We start from the raw sequence: 18,201 nt of genomic DNA, 5'->3' as shown, positions 1-18,201 counted from the left end.
TCCTCGGCAATCGGGATGCTGAAGAAAGCGTTCTTCAGGTCGATCACCGAGAACCAATTTGCTGAAGCTGGAACCATCGTCAATAAAGCAGTAATGTCGGGGAAAACTGGAAACTGTGGGATAACTATCTTGTTCACTTCTCTGAGGTCGATCACGAACCTGTACACAGGCGGTTGTAAAGGATCAGTACGCTTTAAGGCGGGCAGAACTGGACTGTTACAAACATTTCCTGTTGTTTCTTCGATGACGTCTTTATCAATCAGGTCATAAACAATCGTCAATAATGCATTTTCGCATTCGCTAGATATTTTGTATTGGGGAATACGTGGCAACCTAACGTTGGCTTTCAATGTTATGACATACGGTGCTATCTCCAAACGACCTACATCATTAGAGCCATTAGCCCAAAGTATATCAGGAAGTGATGACAATTCATTCGGAATATTGTCCTTTGACAAATACATTGGAGAAATGACTTTCTTACCTAAAGTAAGTTGTACTCCCAAGGGGGAACAGTACAAAGTCGCATATAACCTTTTTAGCAAATCCAAACCTAACACATTTTCACCGCAACCTGTTGTAAGAATGAGAGGTGCTTCTAATTCGCACGGGCCAATAGAAAGAGATATAGGACTGGAGATCGAGTTTCTAACAGGGGCGCCAGAGAAACCTACTGAAACATTCATTTCGCCAGACAAAGGTGCGCCAGGAAGTTTCGAGTGCATGATAGAACTTTTTGTAGCACCAGTATCCAGCAGAAATGGCTCTGACACTCCTGAGGTAATTACCTTGACATAAGGTCCATTCTGATCTACTGGAACTGAAACAACTCCCTCTCTTTGTCCATGGCTGTCCTAGCAATCGTTACCCTCATTTTCGTGTTCGGTGTAATAGTCGTCAGCATAGTACTGAGCTGACCTGGACGACGCATTATTCTGTTGGTCAAAGCTGTTCATCGAATTCTGAGGCGGAAAGGAAGTTGTATTCTGGGTGAAATTTCCACGGCCCCTACCTCTAGGGGCCTGTTGAACACCTCGTCCCCTTACACCTGAAGCACCGCTCAAACGTCGCGCAAGGGCCGGACAATTACCTTTAAAGTGACCCTCTTCCTTGCAATACGCACATTGATTCGGGCCATGAGCAATACGCTGATGGGAAAACTCGTTTCCTTGCGCGTTTCTCGAATACTGCTGTTGTTGTTGATAATTGGGCTGACTAGCCGTACGAGGCGGATAGGCTTGCTGGAGAAGAACTTTAGTTTTTAAATCTTTTGTCTTTTTGTCGACTTTATCTAGCTCGTTTTTGCGCCTATTTTCATAGTACTGGGCTGTAGCTCAAATTTGCGCTGACGTAGAGACAGCCCAAGCACTCTCTGAATCTTTCAGTTTATTACACAGTTCAGGGATTAAATTATGTACGAATTTGTCTACAAACAATCTTTGACCACCCTCGGTAGCCATATCCTGACCACTATGATCGGTGAAAGTCTCCTCAAATCTTGTGAAAAAGTCAGACACATTCTCATCTTTCTTCTGCTTGCACGCAGATAGCTTGTCCCAGTTTACGCGTACTTCAGGCATCATGGTTTTCATGTACGCGATAATTCTACCGGGAAGTTCAGCTATTAACGGCTCAGGTTTAGAACCACCAATTTGTCTAGCATCTATAGCGGCAATGTTCGCCCATGAGTCACCTAGTTCTTGGTCATGGTTCGTATGACGTATTTTGCTCCATAGAGGATGTGGAACAACGTTCCCAAACAACATGTCGACATCCGCTAAATTCATTATACATGAGCTTGCAGTTTTGATAACTCCTTATAATACCCAGTCGGGTTTTTACGAGGATCAGGCAGTGTCTGCTTGAGTGCTAAGACATCGGATCTTTTCCAGGGGACATGTACCCATACACGCTGGAAATGAGGCAGAATTGGTGGATTCGCATTCGCATCACCTTCCCTCCAAACCGGAGGAACTTCTCTCATGGGGTACTGTCTCGCTCTTTTTCCACCTGGTGCATCGTCTTCGTGACATGATCTAGAGACGTTTCCCTTACTCCTATAAGAGAGCAATAACTCTATCGCTTTCTCAACATCTGCACCTATAATCATACCTTCATAGAACTTGAAGCGTGTACGCCATAGTTCGTTCATTGTGTATTTGGGATCATTTGTCTTCACATCTTCGCCCAGATATACACACATTTCTTCGAATACGTATCTCTGAGTGGGTGCATTCCATTGACGGAAAACTTCCATAACAGACTGAACATCATATCTAACAGTATCCGTAATCCATTTACGGGCTAGTTCATTCAGCACTTTTCTTTCCTCGTAATCAGGCAGTTGACTACGTAACTGTCTATCTTCTGTTTTAGGGGTCGTTTTAGGCGACCCGAAGAAAGGTGAAAGCAGACCAGTGACGGTACCTGTCACTCTTTGTCTAATAGAAGGAGAACCTTGCGGAGGAGCAAGTGCATCGGAAAAAACAGGCTGAGGCAAAGAAGAAGTAGAGGCAATAGCAGAGGAAGTTGAAGTAGGAGCAGACGTAGTATCATAGACAATAGCTGGAGCTGTAGGCAAAGTCGTAGAAGTAGATGGAGTAGGTAGCAAAGATGGCGGCCCTTGAGAAGGCTGCGCCGGAGAAGTAGAAACCAGCTGAAGAGGAGCTGGCGTTCGTGCAAGAGCTGGGTTACGTGTGCCGGGGCGCGGTATAGTAAAATGCTTTGGCGTTGTAGTAGTGTCTAACGCATACGGTGGAGGTGAGCTTAATAAGTGGGACATTAATGGATCTTTCTCGGATCTCTCCTCTTGACCTTGTCCCTTATTTGGTAACATCGGGTAGCATTTATCTACTGCTAGTTTCTTGCTCCTAAGTATTTGTTCGCTTTCTTGCTCTTCCTCGTTATCCCTGTATGCAACGGCAGCTTGCACCATTGACATACCTCTTTTATTCTTTTTTGCTAATTTTATTTCTTTCTGTTTGGCTTCTTTGCGCCATAAGCGGAAAGAGTCAAACATCGCCGGCCGGGCTTTTCTCTTAAATAATTTGACCTCTAGGTTATCTAATATTTCTGAGTCGAAACTACCATATTGGGGCCATTTTAAAACACCATCCTTGCGGGTGTATTTTATCCACACTTCATTATATGTGATAGGACCTACGCCGTGCTTTATATATAACTCATATGTTGGAGTTCCAATCGGAGGAACCGGACAGGAATCCTCTAATCGGGAGTCCTTACTATAACCAAGACAAAACAAGTTTCCAAGTCTGCTAAAACCAGGCATCTTTGCTCACTAGTCTAGCTTCAAACTTCAAAGGATTATCTGTTACGATATTTCTCGTGAATACACAAGTCCTTCGCTTTGGGGCTTGCAAGTACCAAATCAAAGCGTATCTCAAGGATACCAAAAACTAAGGACAAACTAAGGACTGGGAGACGCTCCACTTATACTTAACTGAAGTATTTGAAGATCGGTGACGTCGCTAGAAGACTCGTCTATCGTTTCGCTCTACCAAGGATCACTGGGTCCAAAACAAAGCGATAGTCAGGGCAGCAGTCCTTCATAGCCGTCGGGACGCGGGGAACCTCGCAGGAAAGACCTTCGGAACCACGTCGACATACAGGGGTCGCTGAAGTGGCTGGCCGTCCTCTGGAATTTTCACACGAAGCTCCTCACGAACATCTGGCTTGGACCGTCGCCGCTTGATACCGCCCCGAGTTGGGCGCCAACTGAGGTAACGGGTTTTTAGGAACCCGTTTGGTGCCAGGGGATAACACCCGAAGACCTCTGAGTTCTCCCTGTTCCGGACCACAGAAACACGGAGTCTTCTAGTCGCAGTCAGAGATCAAGTTTTATTGGCAGCTACCAAGTAACAGGTGTCCTAGAAGCACGACAAACACGGGTCATGTGTTCTCAGGAGACTGTTCGTTTTTACAGAACCAGCCTTCTCCTTATATACAGAAATAATAGCTGCAAGCAAGAATTCTTGAGTTTATGATATGGCTATACACATATTTCTACAATAATACAAAAGAGCGAAGTCATGTAGGCAAGCCCGTATTTTAGATGTCCAATTCGTGATAGATTACCTAGCCAGGCCCGGAACTCCCATCAGATATCGGTGAAGCCCCAATAAAAGAAGGCACCTCCTAGTCATAAAACTGGCCATAAACAGGGAGCGTGGACAGGTGTGTATGTGTGTAGAAAACATGATCTGTACGCGGTGAATGGTTCGTGGTATGTTGTGCATCGATGCTATCGTGTTTGGCCACTGGGCGAGGAGCTGCCCAAACAGGTTTGGCTGGAGGCAAGGGAGTCAGTTGGGACAGGTCAGGGGGAAGTCAGGGAAGGTGGACGTGTCCTTTTAGATCAAGCTCGACCTTTAATTGACTTATCATGAGGGCAAGACACAAGATGGATACCGTTTACAAAATGGAGTCTGAGGGGTCGGGACGGAAACTACGATTCAGGGGTGTTAGCATACCTCGATCATGACGCAAATGCATAGGAATGATGTCCTAATCATTATCGGTTCGTCGACACCAAATTCGTCATGGTACGTTGATGTTTCGGGACACGGGTATCGGACCTCGATACCGGGACAACAGTAGGGTCCAGAATTTCAGAACCACAATACAGACGGCTAACATATCCTGTGGGGGTGATCGGAACCAGTCTGCCACCAATCCCACAGTTTATGTTATCCGAATGCGCAGATCCTGTATAGGGTATATAGGAACCTCACTACTGTATATCTTGTTTGTCTATAAAATGTTTTGCAAAGAGTGCTAGGCTCCGAGCTTAGAAATATCATACAGGTGACTTTTTTGATGACGCTATTGAGTGAGCAGCTGTAGTGAATTTTTATTATGAATCAGATTGTATAAACATTATTTCTCCAGGGCATTTCTACTTTATATTTCATGTATTCTATTAATGATGCCACTATTATTGATGCTTTTTTATCATCCTTAATACCATAGCTCCTCAATAAAATTGTTTACTTCATAGAAAAGCGTGGTCAGAAACATCTGAGGTTTATTGTAACATCCCATCTCCATTCACCTGTTGCACATTGAGTGGCACATATTCTCCCTTTACATTTTATCTGGCACGTGCTGACATGAGGAATGCATTGCCCTAATATGTTAAGTGGAAAGTTGTGTCTGGATTGTTTGCAGGAGCTATTTTAATTAAGTAAGGATTTGTTTGTAACGGTAGAGAGTAAATTGAAATTACTCAAGCAAATGCAAAATGCTTATCTGTAATGAAGAATTTAATGAATACAACAATACATTTCAATGTGGTTTGTAGAGATGTATAAGGCTAATGAATATATTTATATTAACTTAGTGCGCCTTTCCCATTCATTGAGTACGCCACCTGCAAGGGTGGTCCTATTAGAATGTAAACAGGTGCTAATGATGAGCTGCTCTGCACTGCAACACTAGTTCTAGCTAACTAAAGGATCATGTTCCTTTAGGCTCTCAGCTGACTTATCTGCAAGGCATCTTTAATTACATGCCCAGTTATAAATCTAAGAATTAGTAAAAATCAAATTGTAAAATTAAATCTTTTTTTTTTCAATTTTGCAGAAGAGGACACTTCATTTAAGTCCGGAGCAATGTAGCGACTTCTACGCAGATCAGTTCGGAAAAATGTTTTTTCCAAGTTTAACCGCATTCATGAGCTCTGGACCAATTATCGCTATGACATTAGCCAGACATAAAGCAATCTCATACTGGAAGGAACTTCTTGGTCCAACGAACAGCATGAAAGCCAAGGAAACCCATCCAGACAGGTAACCTTTGAACTATAGAATTCCACAACAGGGTACAGTTGCTATGCATTTTTGCTGCATTTGTAATGTAACCAATACTTTGTCCCCGCCCACATATATTCAGATTCAAGATAGGTTTTAGGCCAATACAATATTTATATTCTAGTCATGGTAGGTAGGAGAAACGTAATGTGCCTGCTCCTCAGGGAACCCTCTGATTCTAATGGGCTACTTCACTCTAAATACTTTATCTTTCTCACACGACCTACTCACCTACTGAGCGCCAGAATACCCTCGCGGCTGAGAGCTTTACAAATGCACATAACATAACTCGAAATCCAATTATCCAGAATTAAGCTACCACTAGGATAATCTTAGTTTTTTCAACGTTTATACTTGTGCCCCTCTGTTGCTTCTATTGGTGGATCATCAAACTCTGTAGTCCTCAGATTGGAACTCTTAGGGAAAATAAATCCATTAGTACCTTCAATTGGCATTTGACCGTACACCCCTGAGCGGGAAATGAGAAACGTAATTACTTGCGACTTGTATGTCTGTTGTAAAACAAAAGATCATGGTCTGACCCTCTGCCCTCCAAGGCGGTGGTCAGCCTCAACACCTTAAACATGCACTGACTATGCAGTTAAGGTGTAGGACAGAGCTGAGGATGCACATGTAAAATATCTGTTCCTCCATGTCATTTGTACATGCTGAGCATTATCCTAAGAATACTTAGATTCATGTTGTATCCTGCTACTATTGACCTCACAATAGCTCTACTCATGTTCTCTTAAATAAAAATAACAGACATGTTTGATCTTAGTTCCATATCTATAAACTGTCCTGAATAGTGACTAGTAAAATACAAATTGTTGTAATGGGGATGTATAGAAGTAAATTCCTCTTTCTCTCCATCTCTTTCCTCTCTCTCTCTTTCATTCTCTCCCTCTTATTCACTCTCCCCTCCATTCACTCTCCACTCCTCTCTCTCTCACTCTCACTTCCCTGTCACTGTTTTTCCCTCAATGCTTGTGATCCTCTCATTTTATTGGCACGTCCTTGTAGTTTGCAGGCTTCCTACTTGACCTCCAGCTGGACACTTTAGGTATTTTATTTTACCTTCCTGCGCTCTGAATACCATGTGCAAGAAAATAAAGGAAGTCTGTTCCTTGGTGTAATGCAAATATGAGCATTAGGAATCGCCAACATAAGATGACATTGATCGAATCCTCAAACAAAAACATAGAACATGTAAAGAAAATGTTATAGAAACAAAGCTACCTATTACAAATCCCAGCCACTTAAACAGACAGCCATAATAATAAAATGCTATTGCCAAATCCCCTCCCGCGTTGACCTTCAAACAAGCTATTATTCAAATGAAAAATGTATTCAGTTCTACCAATATAATTTCCAAATATTGGAACCAGCATCATCATAACCACTGATTAACCAATCAACGTTACTCTGAAAGCACCACTGAACTCCTTCATTCATCTCATCATCTTATCCAGCCAGAATGGACCTACATCATGACACTGAAAAAGGCAACCTTCTGCAAACCACTACCATCTCTATAACCTTCTTAAATTTCCTATGTAACTACAGCCTCAGCAACCTATACAAATGGCAGACATGCTTTACATATCTGGAGTATGTAAGTCCAGCTGAAGAAAGGGAGGAATTGAACTTGCTGGCTCTCAGAGTCTTGCAGGAATTCCCTTTCTCCCAAGAACTCTTTTATATCTAACTTCATTTCATTTTCAAGATCATTGCACCCAAGAACTAATTTACCATGCCAACAACGTTGGCCCACAGTTTGGCTCATAAGCAAATCTATTACAAGTCTCTGGAAACTATATTGTCTGCTATTGAATCATGTTTGTATCAAGCCTCTGGAAACTCAGTTAAAGCAAACGTAAATTACTGTTTTCCATACAGGATGTCTCATGTAACTTGTAGTAATCAAAAGTTCCTTATCCAATAAATGTGTTACTTCTAGCACGAAGGTCAAGTGGTTAGGAGTAAATATTAATGCAAAATTCAAACTGGCATCCAGATCTAATCCGCAAAAGCACTTTCCAAAATTTCCTTTAGTTAATCCACCATACCCTTCATTTATCCAGTGGTTCTGCCAGTAGTCCTAAGACTAAGATGAATTACTTGTTTTACTTCAACCAATTTATTGTGCATTGGCCTGGCCCATTAGCAAATTGTGAGCTGCAATTAGTTATGAAAGCAAATGTCATACTGGTAGTTGGAAGTAAAATCATTAGTCTTCCTATTCATATTCCTCAATTTCTTGACTGGATGCCTGTTCATATCAGTTCATCTTCGAGACACTAACCCTCCATGAATATATTTATGAAAATAAACTAAAATACCCTCAACTTCAAAATCCACCATTAATCTAATTAATACCACAGTTGAAGGACACAGCTATAGGATAAACAAAACAGGATACACTACACCTAAAGCAACTATCTTTCTGTTTATCTGTGGGTAGCTTAAGACTTGTCTATTAGTCTGGTTGCCTCTGCCATTGTAGCATCCCTTGCAATTTTCTATAAAGTCATTAACTTTCTAACCGACCTTTGTCTCCTGTAATGCACTTAACTTGCCTAGGATAAAGTGGTATGTCTTGCACCCCTTTTTGCTATTCTTAAATTTCTACTTAGCCCTTGTCTCCAGTTTTGCGCTTGCCTTATCATTGGCTTGGCTCTTATTTGGTTCTGACTAGGTATTTGTGTGTCGTGCCTTCTATCCCCTAAACTTGGCTGGTATTTGATGTCCAGTCCAACCACTTTTGCTTGGTCCACTGCCTTACCTTCCATTCCGCATTCCTCCAATCTACAAGGACTCCCATTGAGAATTATTCTATTCAATATGACTTCAGTCTATATATGGGACATTCTGGGCTGGATCAGTGTGCTCTCAGTTGATTCACAACATTGCTTGGTTTTGTTCCTGTGGTTGACCTGCTCTTGTTTGTTCGCTCTTCAAATGCTTGTTGATCATGCGTACTGAAACGGTTGCCTAAAGTCCTGCTTTCTTTATGGCAAGACCTGCCTAAGCCCCTTCAATCCTTTCCTGTGCTGTAATTGTGAATTCTTCACCCATCTGAAAGATGTGTTTCTGTGAACTCCTGTGTTCGTTTTTTCTTCTTCTCTGAAACAGGTTCTCCTTTACTCTTCTGTCCTAGAAACACCTTTGTATTATTTGAAATTCTCTTGTTAATTATTCAAGGAACTTGGCAAGTAGGTAAACCTAATTATTTGTGTGCCTGGCAAATACATTACCCTAAAGTAAACATCCTTTATGTTTTTTCCTGTATCGAGTATTACAATTGAAGATTTCCAATACATCTCTTCCCTAATCAAAGACATCATTTAGTGCGTTTGTAAGAGCCTGACAAAGGTTAACATTTCATTGAACATTTGGCATTTTTGGCCTTTGCTAACAAAAGTGGCTTTCTTTCATAATTAGAAGAAAGTAAGCATGTGGTGTAGGTAGTGACATGTATAGCAGAATAATGATTTGAGTTGTGGTGTGGCGAGTGGAGATGTGAAGTAGGGTAAGGGAGTGCTAGGAATAAGAAAAATTGTGACAGGACTTAAAATAAACAGTTGTCTTGCTCTACTCTTGTGCGTATCTGTGTTCTTAAAAAGGTGAAATATGTTACATCAAGTTTAAGTTATCCTATTGTCTATCTCTATTTTATATCATTTTGTGTATTTTCTCTTGGGTCCCTTTTACTATCCCAACCTGTCACGTTCGTAACCATATGTTGTCTACAACTGTAGCTCCTAACCTTGTGACTGCTGTTGACCCCCACTTAATCATAACTGGAGTCCTGGGTCTCCCACTGAATCATTATTGGACTCTGGGGACCTGGCCTAAGCATTTTCGATGATTTGAACCACAAAGCAATGCATAGAAATACGGATACAAGCAGTTTATTAAATATTTTACTTAATACACAAATTAATATTTAAAAAATAAAAACTTTTATTGTGGTTGGAAGGTTAGAGCTTTTCTAAATTAAATTGAGGCCACCCGTCGTAATTATTATATTCTGTTTGATGCACTTGCACTGTTCCCACAAATCAGTATGAGGGTAGCAACTTAATTTATTAGCCGCCAATTTCAAATTTCTTCACATTTACAGAATGTTAGAAAATATTCAGATTTCCATATTGCTTCTTTATTTATTTACCCCTTATTAATGTGTTAATATTATTGAATTTTCTAAGCAGTCGCAACCCTCTTGAGTAGACGTCACACACCCCCAGGGGTCTTCAGCCCCCAGGTTAAGAACCATTGGTCTACGGGATAAAGATAACTTCATTGCCTTGATTTGTGGTGTATTAATGGGTTCAAGTTGTTTTTGGGAGTGGTGTACAGATTATGTATCTTTTTCTCCAAATAAAATAAATTATATTTTATTTGGTTTAAAACTTACAAATAATAAAAAATACAAATGCTATATTAATAAAATACAGTCAGTGCTTCAACACCAAGTTCATCAACAATAATCCTTCATTCTACAAAATTCCAAGGCAACAAACATATCCTGTTTTATTATAATATTCATTTTAAATCAAGAAATGCCATCTTTACCTACAGTCACAAAGTAAAAGTCTCCTAACTATACACATTCTAAGTCAATTTAATATGCACATTCAATGTAATAACTATTGCCCTCATTATGATGTCAGGTGGAAAGCCATGCGACATCTCGTCGGAGGCTCCCCGCCTGGCATCATAGGTTTCCATCTGACCGCCGTATTATAATACTGGCGGACGGAGGGTAACCTGCTGGGGAATTCCGCTCCACTTCCAACAGGCTCACGAAGCCCGTCGAGGTCGCAGGTAGAATTGTAATCCCAAAATGGCAGCGGAGCCAGCCCCTGCTCCTCCATCGGGATTACGATGTCGCTTTCCGCCTGCCCTTTCATGGCGGTCCGCCCAACATGAAAAGGCAGGCAGAAAGTGACTTTAGGGGACCCTAGCAGGGTCCCCTTCCCCCCTGGCCCTCTGCTATGGGGTCTTCTAAATATCCCTGCACCATGTGTCAGGCACTGCATGGTGCCTGACACACTGTGAAGGGATGTTTGAAAATATTAATTTTTCTATACTGCCGCACAAGCTGCTATAGAAAAATGGGTGTTTCCGACCACCCATAGTGCGGTCGCATCCTAATACTGCAGGTAGAACTACTGACTAATAGTCGGGTGGATTCCATCTTGCTATGGTGTCGGTCGGATATGGTGTCGGTCGGATGGTCGTCCGACCGACATCGTAACAGGGCCCTTAATCATTACTCATTTAATTTATTATAATAAAAATAACAACATGTTCCATGTCCCTTTAAGATTTGTGGCAGAGGAGCAGTTTCCAAGTTCTAAATAATGTTTCTCTTATGTTTGAAATATAAAATATTTTTCTAGGGTACTAACACAAAGTATCCAAATCCTTAGCAATTATTAATAACAGCATACCAAATTTATAGTGCCCTAGGCGTTTTTGTAATTATTGGGAGTATCAACTCATCTCTTCTTTTCGAATACCTAAAACAATAAAGGTGCATTATCCAAATTTTGGTTTACACCATGTGCATATGAAACACAAATCAATATTATTTTTTTTAGTTTCAAAAACAATAATTAGATCATAAATGTAGCTGATTTAACCTAAGCTTAGTAAGTAGGCACCAGCTGCTGCATTTGGAACAAGCTCAAGATATGGTTCAGTAATCCTTTATCTAGGCTGTAGTTCCTAAAGTGATTTTAAGGGCTCTTCTTGGAAGCCACCTGGGATTAAAAAATTAAATGCTGAAAAGTAAGGCCTGATCTACAGTCAACCAGGCTTTTGCCCTAATCCAAATTTTTATTCAATAGACCAGGGGGTTAAGTTCTCAGGAATCAGTTAAAATGTAATAACTCGTTTTCAATCCAAATCTACTATACAATTGTTTACTCCTTGGAGTACCACTTGAGATCTTCTAATGAATTGATTCTCTTCAACTAATCAAATAGGACATAATATGCCACCATACCTCAGCCTCATATTTTGCCTTGTCAGTTGATTTCAGTGTGTAAACCTTCTCTGATGCTCCAACAGGGAATACTCCAAATCTCTTTACAAAATTTTGTCGTGCCTAATTGTTTGGGGCATAATCAATATCACCTTTCCAAACTGGTCCTTCCTTAACGTGTTGCAAATCTAACCTCTCAACAATCAGAAGTGGAAACTTACAGAAAGGCTAACAACTGAGTCTTGCCTCAGGGTAATGTTCGGCCTGCTTCCAACAATTAAGAGTTGCTGAGACCTTTGCCTAATGCATATTCAAAGATGTCTAACTGTTATTGGAAGGCATGTCCTGTTTGCAGTCCGCACCAAATCATCAGGAAACAACAATACCAGGATTCAAGTGGTATTGACCCTAGCAATAGTTATTTTTTGTCTACTAGAGTTGAGTGGACAAAATTATAATAACAAAAGCAATTTGCATGCCAAAAAGCTAGATTAATCTTCTGTCCATCTTCATGCACTGTATTGACATAAATAGCATGTGTAGCATTGGACCAGTCTCCTTCAGCCATTGCTTGATGAAATTGTCTTGAAATTGACCCTTGCATTTATCATGGGTTCACAGGAATATTTCCCCTGATCAGCCTACAGCTATTTCATTGGTCCTTTATATGTATGGTCTTCGAGATGTGATCCCAACTGTTGCTTCTGTTGTGGTTTCAGCTATGGTAACAGCAGTTATTTTGGTTATGATTCCTGTTGGTAACAGTTATTAAAACTGTTTATGCATCTTTGGTCCATGTGGTGTCTTTGCTGTGGTGACATTTGTTGGTGCTGCTGCTGTGGATGCATATCTGGGACATCTACAACTACAGCAAACATACAAACAAGGTCCAGAGCATACGAAAAGTATTTATTTGAAGGTAATCACATATGTGAATAGAAATAAGATCGAACACCGCCGCCCTCCTGGACAACCTCGCCAACCTCGGACTCAAGCAACTGGTGAACACCCCCACCCACTACGCCGGTCACACGCTAGACCCCATCTTCTCCTCCAGCAAGCGCATCTCCTTCAGCCACTCCACCGGACTACACTGGACAGATCACAGCTGCATCCACTTCAACTTCAGGAGAACTACGACCCACCACCATCCGCAACAGGTTCCCCCCAGAAGCTGGAGCAAGATCACCACCGACCAACTCACCACCTCCCTCAGCCAGAACCCTCCCACCAACACGAGGGACCCCAACGAAGCAGCCCGCAACCTCACACAGTGGCTCACCAACTGCGCCGATGACCTCGCGCCACTGAAGAACCCTCCCAGCACACCCGGCAGCAAGAAAGCCTCGTGGTTCACCAACGAACTCAAAAACTCCAAGAAAACCTTCCGCACCCTCGAGAAAGCCTGGCGCCACGACCAGACAACGGAGAACATGACAGCCCTCAAGAACGCCACCCGCAAACACCACCAGCTGATCCGCACCACCAAAAGGACAACATTCAAAGAACGTCTGGACAACAACACCCAAAACAGCAAGGAACTCTTCAACATCGTTAAAGAGCTCTCCATCCCCAGCGCCTGCAACAACGACATCACGCCCTCGCAAGAACTCTGCGACTCACTCACCTCATTCTTTCACCGCTAGATCGCCGACATACACAACAATTTCGGCGCACAGACCACGCACCCAACCACCAAACCAGCGCCCCCCACCACCACCCTCTGCAACTGGACCCCGGTCAGCACCGAAGATACCACCTGCACGATGAACACCATCCACTCCGGCTCCCCCACCGACCCCTATCCACACCACATCTTCAACAAAGCCGACTCCATCATCGCACCCCAACTCCGGGACATCATTAACAGCTCCTTCGCATCCGCCACCTTCCCGGAGAGCTGGAAACATGCCGAGCTCAGCGCCCTCTTGAAGAAACCCACCGCGGGCCCCCCGGACCTCAAGAACTTCCGCCCCATCTCACTACTCCCTTTTCCTGCCAAAGTCATCGAGAAGACCGTCAACAAACAACTCTCCGCCTTCCTCAAGACAAACGGATCCCTCGACCCCTCGCAGTCCGATTTGCGAGCAAACCACAGCACCGAGACCGCCCTCATCCCAGCTACCGACGACATCAGGGCCCTTCTCGACAACGGGGAAACAGCTGCACTCATCCTCCTGGACCTCTCAGCACCCTTCGACACCGTATGTCACTGCACCCTGATACAACGCCTCAGCAACACCGGAATCCAAGGAGTGGATCATCTTGTTCCTTGCCGGAAGAAACCAGAGAGTCCGCCTCCCCCTGTTCCGATCCGCGGCCACCGAAATCATCTGCGGCGTTCCGCAAGGATCCTCGCTCAGCCCCACCCTCTTCAACGTCTACATGAGCCCCTTTGCAGCCATCGCACGCCAACACAACCTAAACATCATCTCCTACGCCGACGACACCCAGCTGATCCTCTCCTTCTCCAACGACCCCGCCACCGCCAGAGCCAGCCTCCAGGAAGGAATGAAGGACGTCGCGGAATGGATGAAGCTCAGCTGTCTGAAACTGAACTCAGACAAGACGGAAGTCCTCATCCTGGGACCATCTCCCTCTGCATGGGACGACTCCTGGTGGCCCCCTGCCCTGGGCACGGCCCCCAAGCCAACGGGCCATGTTCAAAACCTGGGCTTCATCCTGGGCTTCTCCCTGTCCAAGCAAGTCAACGCCGTCTCATCATCCTGCTTTAACACCCTGCGCATGCTCCGAAAGATCTTCCGGTGGATCCCCACCGAAACCAGGAAGACGGTCACCCAGGCCCTCGTCACCAGCCGACTGGACTACGGGAACACCCTCTTCACTGGAACCACAGCCAAATTCCAGAAAAGACTCCAGCGCATACAGAACGCTTCTGCACGACTCATCCTGGACATCCCCCGTCACAGCCACATCTCTGCCCATCTGAAAGACCTGCACTGGCTCCCCGTCAGCAAGAGGATCACGTTCAGACTCCTCACCCACGCACACAAGGATCTCCACGACATGGGCCCCAAATACCTCAACAGCCGCCTCGCATTCTACACACCCACTCGCCAGCTCCGATCCGCCAGCCTCGCCCTCGCCACCGTCCCACGAATTCGCAGATCCACCGCCGGAGGAAGATCCTTCTCCTACCTGGCGGCCAACATAACGTTAGCCATGGTGCCTATTGATATAGAATCGATATGCAGTGAGAAGAAGGTAAGTACAATCGCCCCAATGACCTGTGGAGTAAAATGGGAGAGAAAAGGAGAACAGACAGAACCATAATAGTAGAGGTAGCACATAATATTCTCTTCGTGGCATATAGATTCTATATCTATAGGCTCCATGGCTAACGTTATGTTTGCAGTATGTTTTTTGTCTTGTCAAACTATTTATTTTAGGTACTCACTCACTTCACATCACTCACCATTTTTTCCTATGTAAATTTTAGTTTTTATGTCAATACCATAGGTATAACGGTGATCCTGATTTAAAGTTTTGTTTCTAATAATCCCTTTTCCATCACACATATATTGTGATATGGGTGTTCCTCCAAACAATTGTAAGCAACATGGGCATTAACTGCAGGTTGATGAGTATAAAACAGATGTCTGTACAGACACTTGCAAAGTCTTACTTTATTTGAAGATTCTTACAAGATTTGCAGTTCAATAAAACTTGTCAAAATTATAGGTCAACAAGTATGAGCAGCAGCAAGATAAGGAAACAAGCATTGGCAGAGTGAATGTCTGACTTTTTATTTGCTAAAGCTTGTAAACACAGGCAAGCATAAATATGCACAGAGTATTTGTACCATGTCTCTCAACCTGCCTCTTTCAGTTCCTCTCCTGTCTGTGCCTTGTTTGTTATTCACCAAGCTTTTGGAACTGCAGTAGATGATAAAGGCTGATCCGTCTACTTGTTTATTTAAACCAGGTCTTGAACTCCCTGGGCCTAACAAATGCATGGGTTTTATCTTTAGGCCACCAAGAGTTCAAAAGACTAACTAAATCCAGCACACCGTTGTTATCAATGCTAGAGGACAAAGATACATTGTCTGAGCGTAGTCATGGGTGGATGACACTTCAAAACTACACCAGGCTGAAACCACCGGGCTACATAAGCGCAACCTACAGCAACCTGGCAAAGGTGGCCAGAGAACAACCTCTGTCCATTATGCATAAAAGAGCCAGAGAACTGTTGTGTATCGATTTAGATTCCGTATGCATTTTCCCGATTCATGCCCTTATATAGGTATAATTCACATTGCCCTTATATAGGCATAGAAATCCAGTCCTTATTGAGGCATAGCCCATACTACCCAAATACAGGCATGGCTGCTTCCATCCGTTCATCTACTTCACAACGATTTCTTGGAAAACCAGACTCTTAAGCAGAAGGGACTTACCCTAGCCTGGATATTGGTTTCTCCAAGAAACTCATTATTATGCATGAACAACTATTCCTTAGGGGTACATTCATGATGCTCATATGCCCAACTTTACATCAAAGCTGGCATTCCTAAACACCTTCAAGGTATAAATATACCTTCACTTGCTATAGCAAAGCACGGTGTGGTTTGGTGCAGTTCGACTACCTTCTTGCATGACGCAGCTCGCTACAGCAAGTGCCGAAGGAAGCCAACTCTTCAGCTGACGCACTGACCAGAAGCTGTCATCTCCTGCCAAGAAATCCAGCTCCAGTGTTTCTGACTCCCCTTGCGGGGTGTTGGGAAATAGAGCCCATGAAAGAGATACCAACCTCTCTCATTCTAAGGTATGGAGCTGATTAGAACCTAGAGAAACCTTTGGCAATTCTTGGCAGAACTAAACCTATGCTAAAAGACAAACACCTACTTCTTCCCTGGTACTAGACCTAGGTTAGGTACATTGGGGTAGGCGTATTTTAGAAGCACCAGTTGAGTATTTTAGCCTTTGTTATTTATGTATGTATTTTTACATGTCATAGCAAAAGACAATGCTATTACTTTATTATTTTATATTACTGTTTACGCTGTACGCATTATACTTTGTATTATCTCTAACGATTGTAGCAGTTCCCCTCTCTTGCATGAGAAAGAAGACTATTCAATAAACCCCTTTTATTGAAACGCCCGTCTCTCTATTTCTGTGCAAATCTGTACAAACGAAGCATGCGAGGATTTAATGAGTAAAATAGTTATCTATCGTTTCCACGACTCTGAAGATATGTTTTCGATTCTTGGGGAAACCAAGTTGTCATGTTTATGCGGTTGTCAGGAACTAATCCCTTCTTGTGTATTCGAGGAAGTTTCTAGTGACCTCTGAGCTAGCTGGCAGTCACAAATAAGTTTAGTATACTCGATAGAGACATACTGACCTCAGGCCTATGTCAAATCTATAGTGCACCTTATTCCAATGCGCAGAGCCTATTGGGAATATAGGAACTACACTACAGAACCTCATCCACGTCTTATGCCTTTGCCTTTCCGGTCATGAGGACGGACGTTAGCTCTTGTGCAGGCAGTGGAGAAACCTGGGTATGTAGTGAGGCGGTGCCGGCTTATTTTGATCCTGCGGACATTAGTCTGAATTTTGCAATGATCAAATTTCTGCAGAGATTTGATAAGAAGACTGTGATTAGGGATTTAGGTGCTGCCAGAGAGGCGAGAACTGTTTGAAAAGCTATCACATGAGTATTCACATCATTGAATCTTCCGCAGTATCTGCATTTTGCCCACTACTATGTCTAAATCCCAATTCTCAAAGGTGGGAGCACATGCACCCTAATATTGAACCTCACCACCCCTGACTTCTAAATGACCACACTGGACTTTTCTTCCATAATGGTCACTGCTTCTAAGCTCAGCGTATTGTTATTATCATTCACTCATCATTTTTAGAAAAACTCATTTTACAAATGGACATCTTGCACTTAAATGGCTCTCATTGCACATTAATGGCCGTATCGCACTTTTAGACCATATATTGTATTTGCTTTGAAGCAATATAAGCACTTGCAACTTTAAATGTGTTTAACTGATCCTATTATTATGAAATTATGATGATAATGATAAGTTGATTTTATGTATTTTGCATATGAATTGTTATATGTATTACATTGCAAAGATTTTTATTAATCATGCAATAAAGATTTACTTACTTACTGATCCATCTATGTACTAAAACAGGAAAAGTAGAAGTCATACTTGGTTAATACTAGTTGGATACAGTCAGACTCAGGTGTGCCAAATCTCCACATTCTGGTAGCCACATCTGGCCATAAATAATGACCCTGTAACACATGAAGAATTACATTTATTCTAGATGGAGGGCAAACTATATATGTTTACAAGTTATATTTTTAGTATTTAAATATAAAATAATGTAA

The 18,201-nt window shown here is 42.7% G+C and overlaps 1 protein-coding gene across 2 annotated transcripts in view; it reads left to right on the top strand.

The window, feature by feature from the left end:
• Positions 1–18,201, top strand: part of NME5 (NME/NM23 family member 5) — a 140,236-nt gene that overhangs the window by 48,674 nt on the left and 73,361 nt on the right. For both annotated transcript variants that reach the window (XM_078650683.1, XM_078650684.1), the window contains exon 3: positions 5,602–5,807. In XM_078650683.1, coding sequence (XP_078506809.1) covers positions 5,602–5,807 — 206 coding nt within the window. The remainder of the gene's footprint in view (positions 1–5,601; positions 5,808–18,201) is intronic.

The sequence above is a fragment of the Lissotriton helveticus genome, chromosome 7 (genome assembly GCF_964261635.1).
Source record: "Lissotriton helveticus chromosome 7, aLisHel1.1, whole genome shotgun sequence".
NCBI lineage: Eukaryota > Metazoa > Chordata > Amphibia > Caudata > Salamandridae > Lissotriton > Lissotriton helveticus.
Note: the sequence above shows the minus strand (reverse complement) of the source record. Positions and strands in the feature narration are given on the sequence as shown.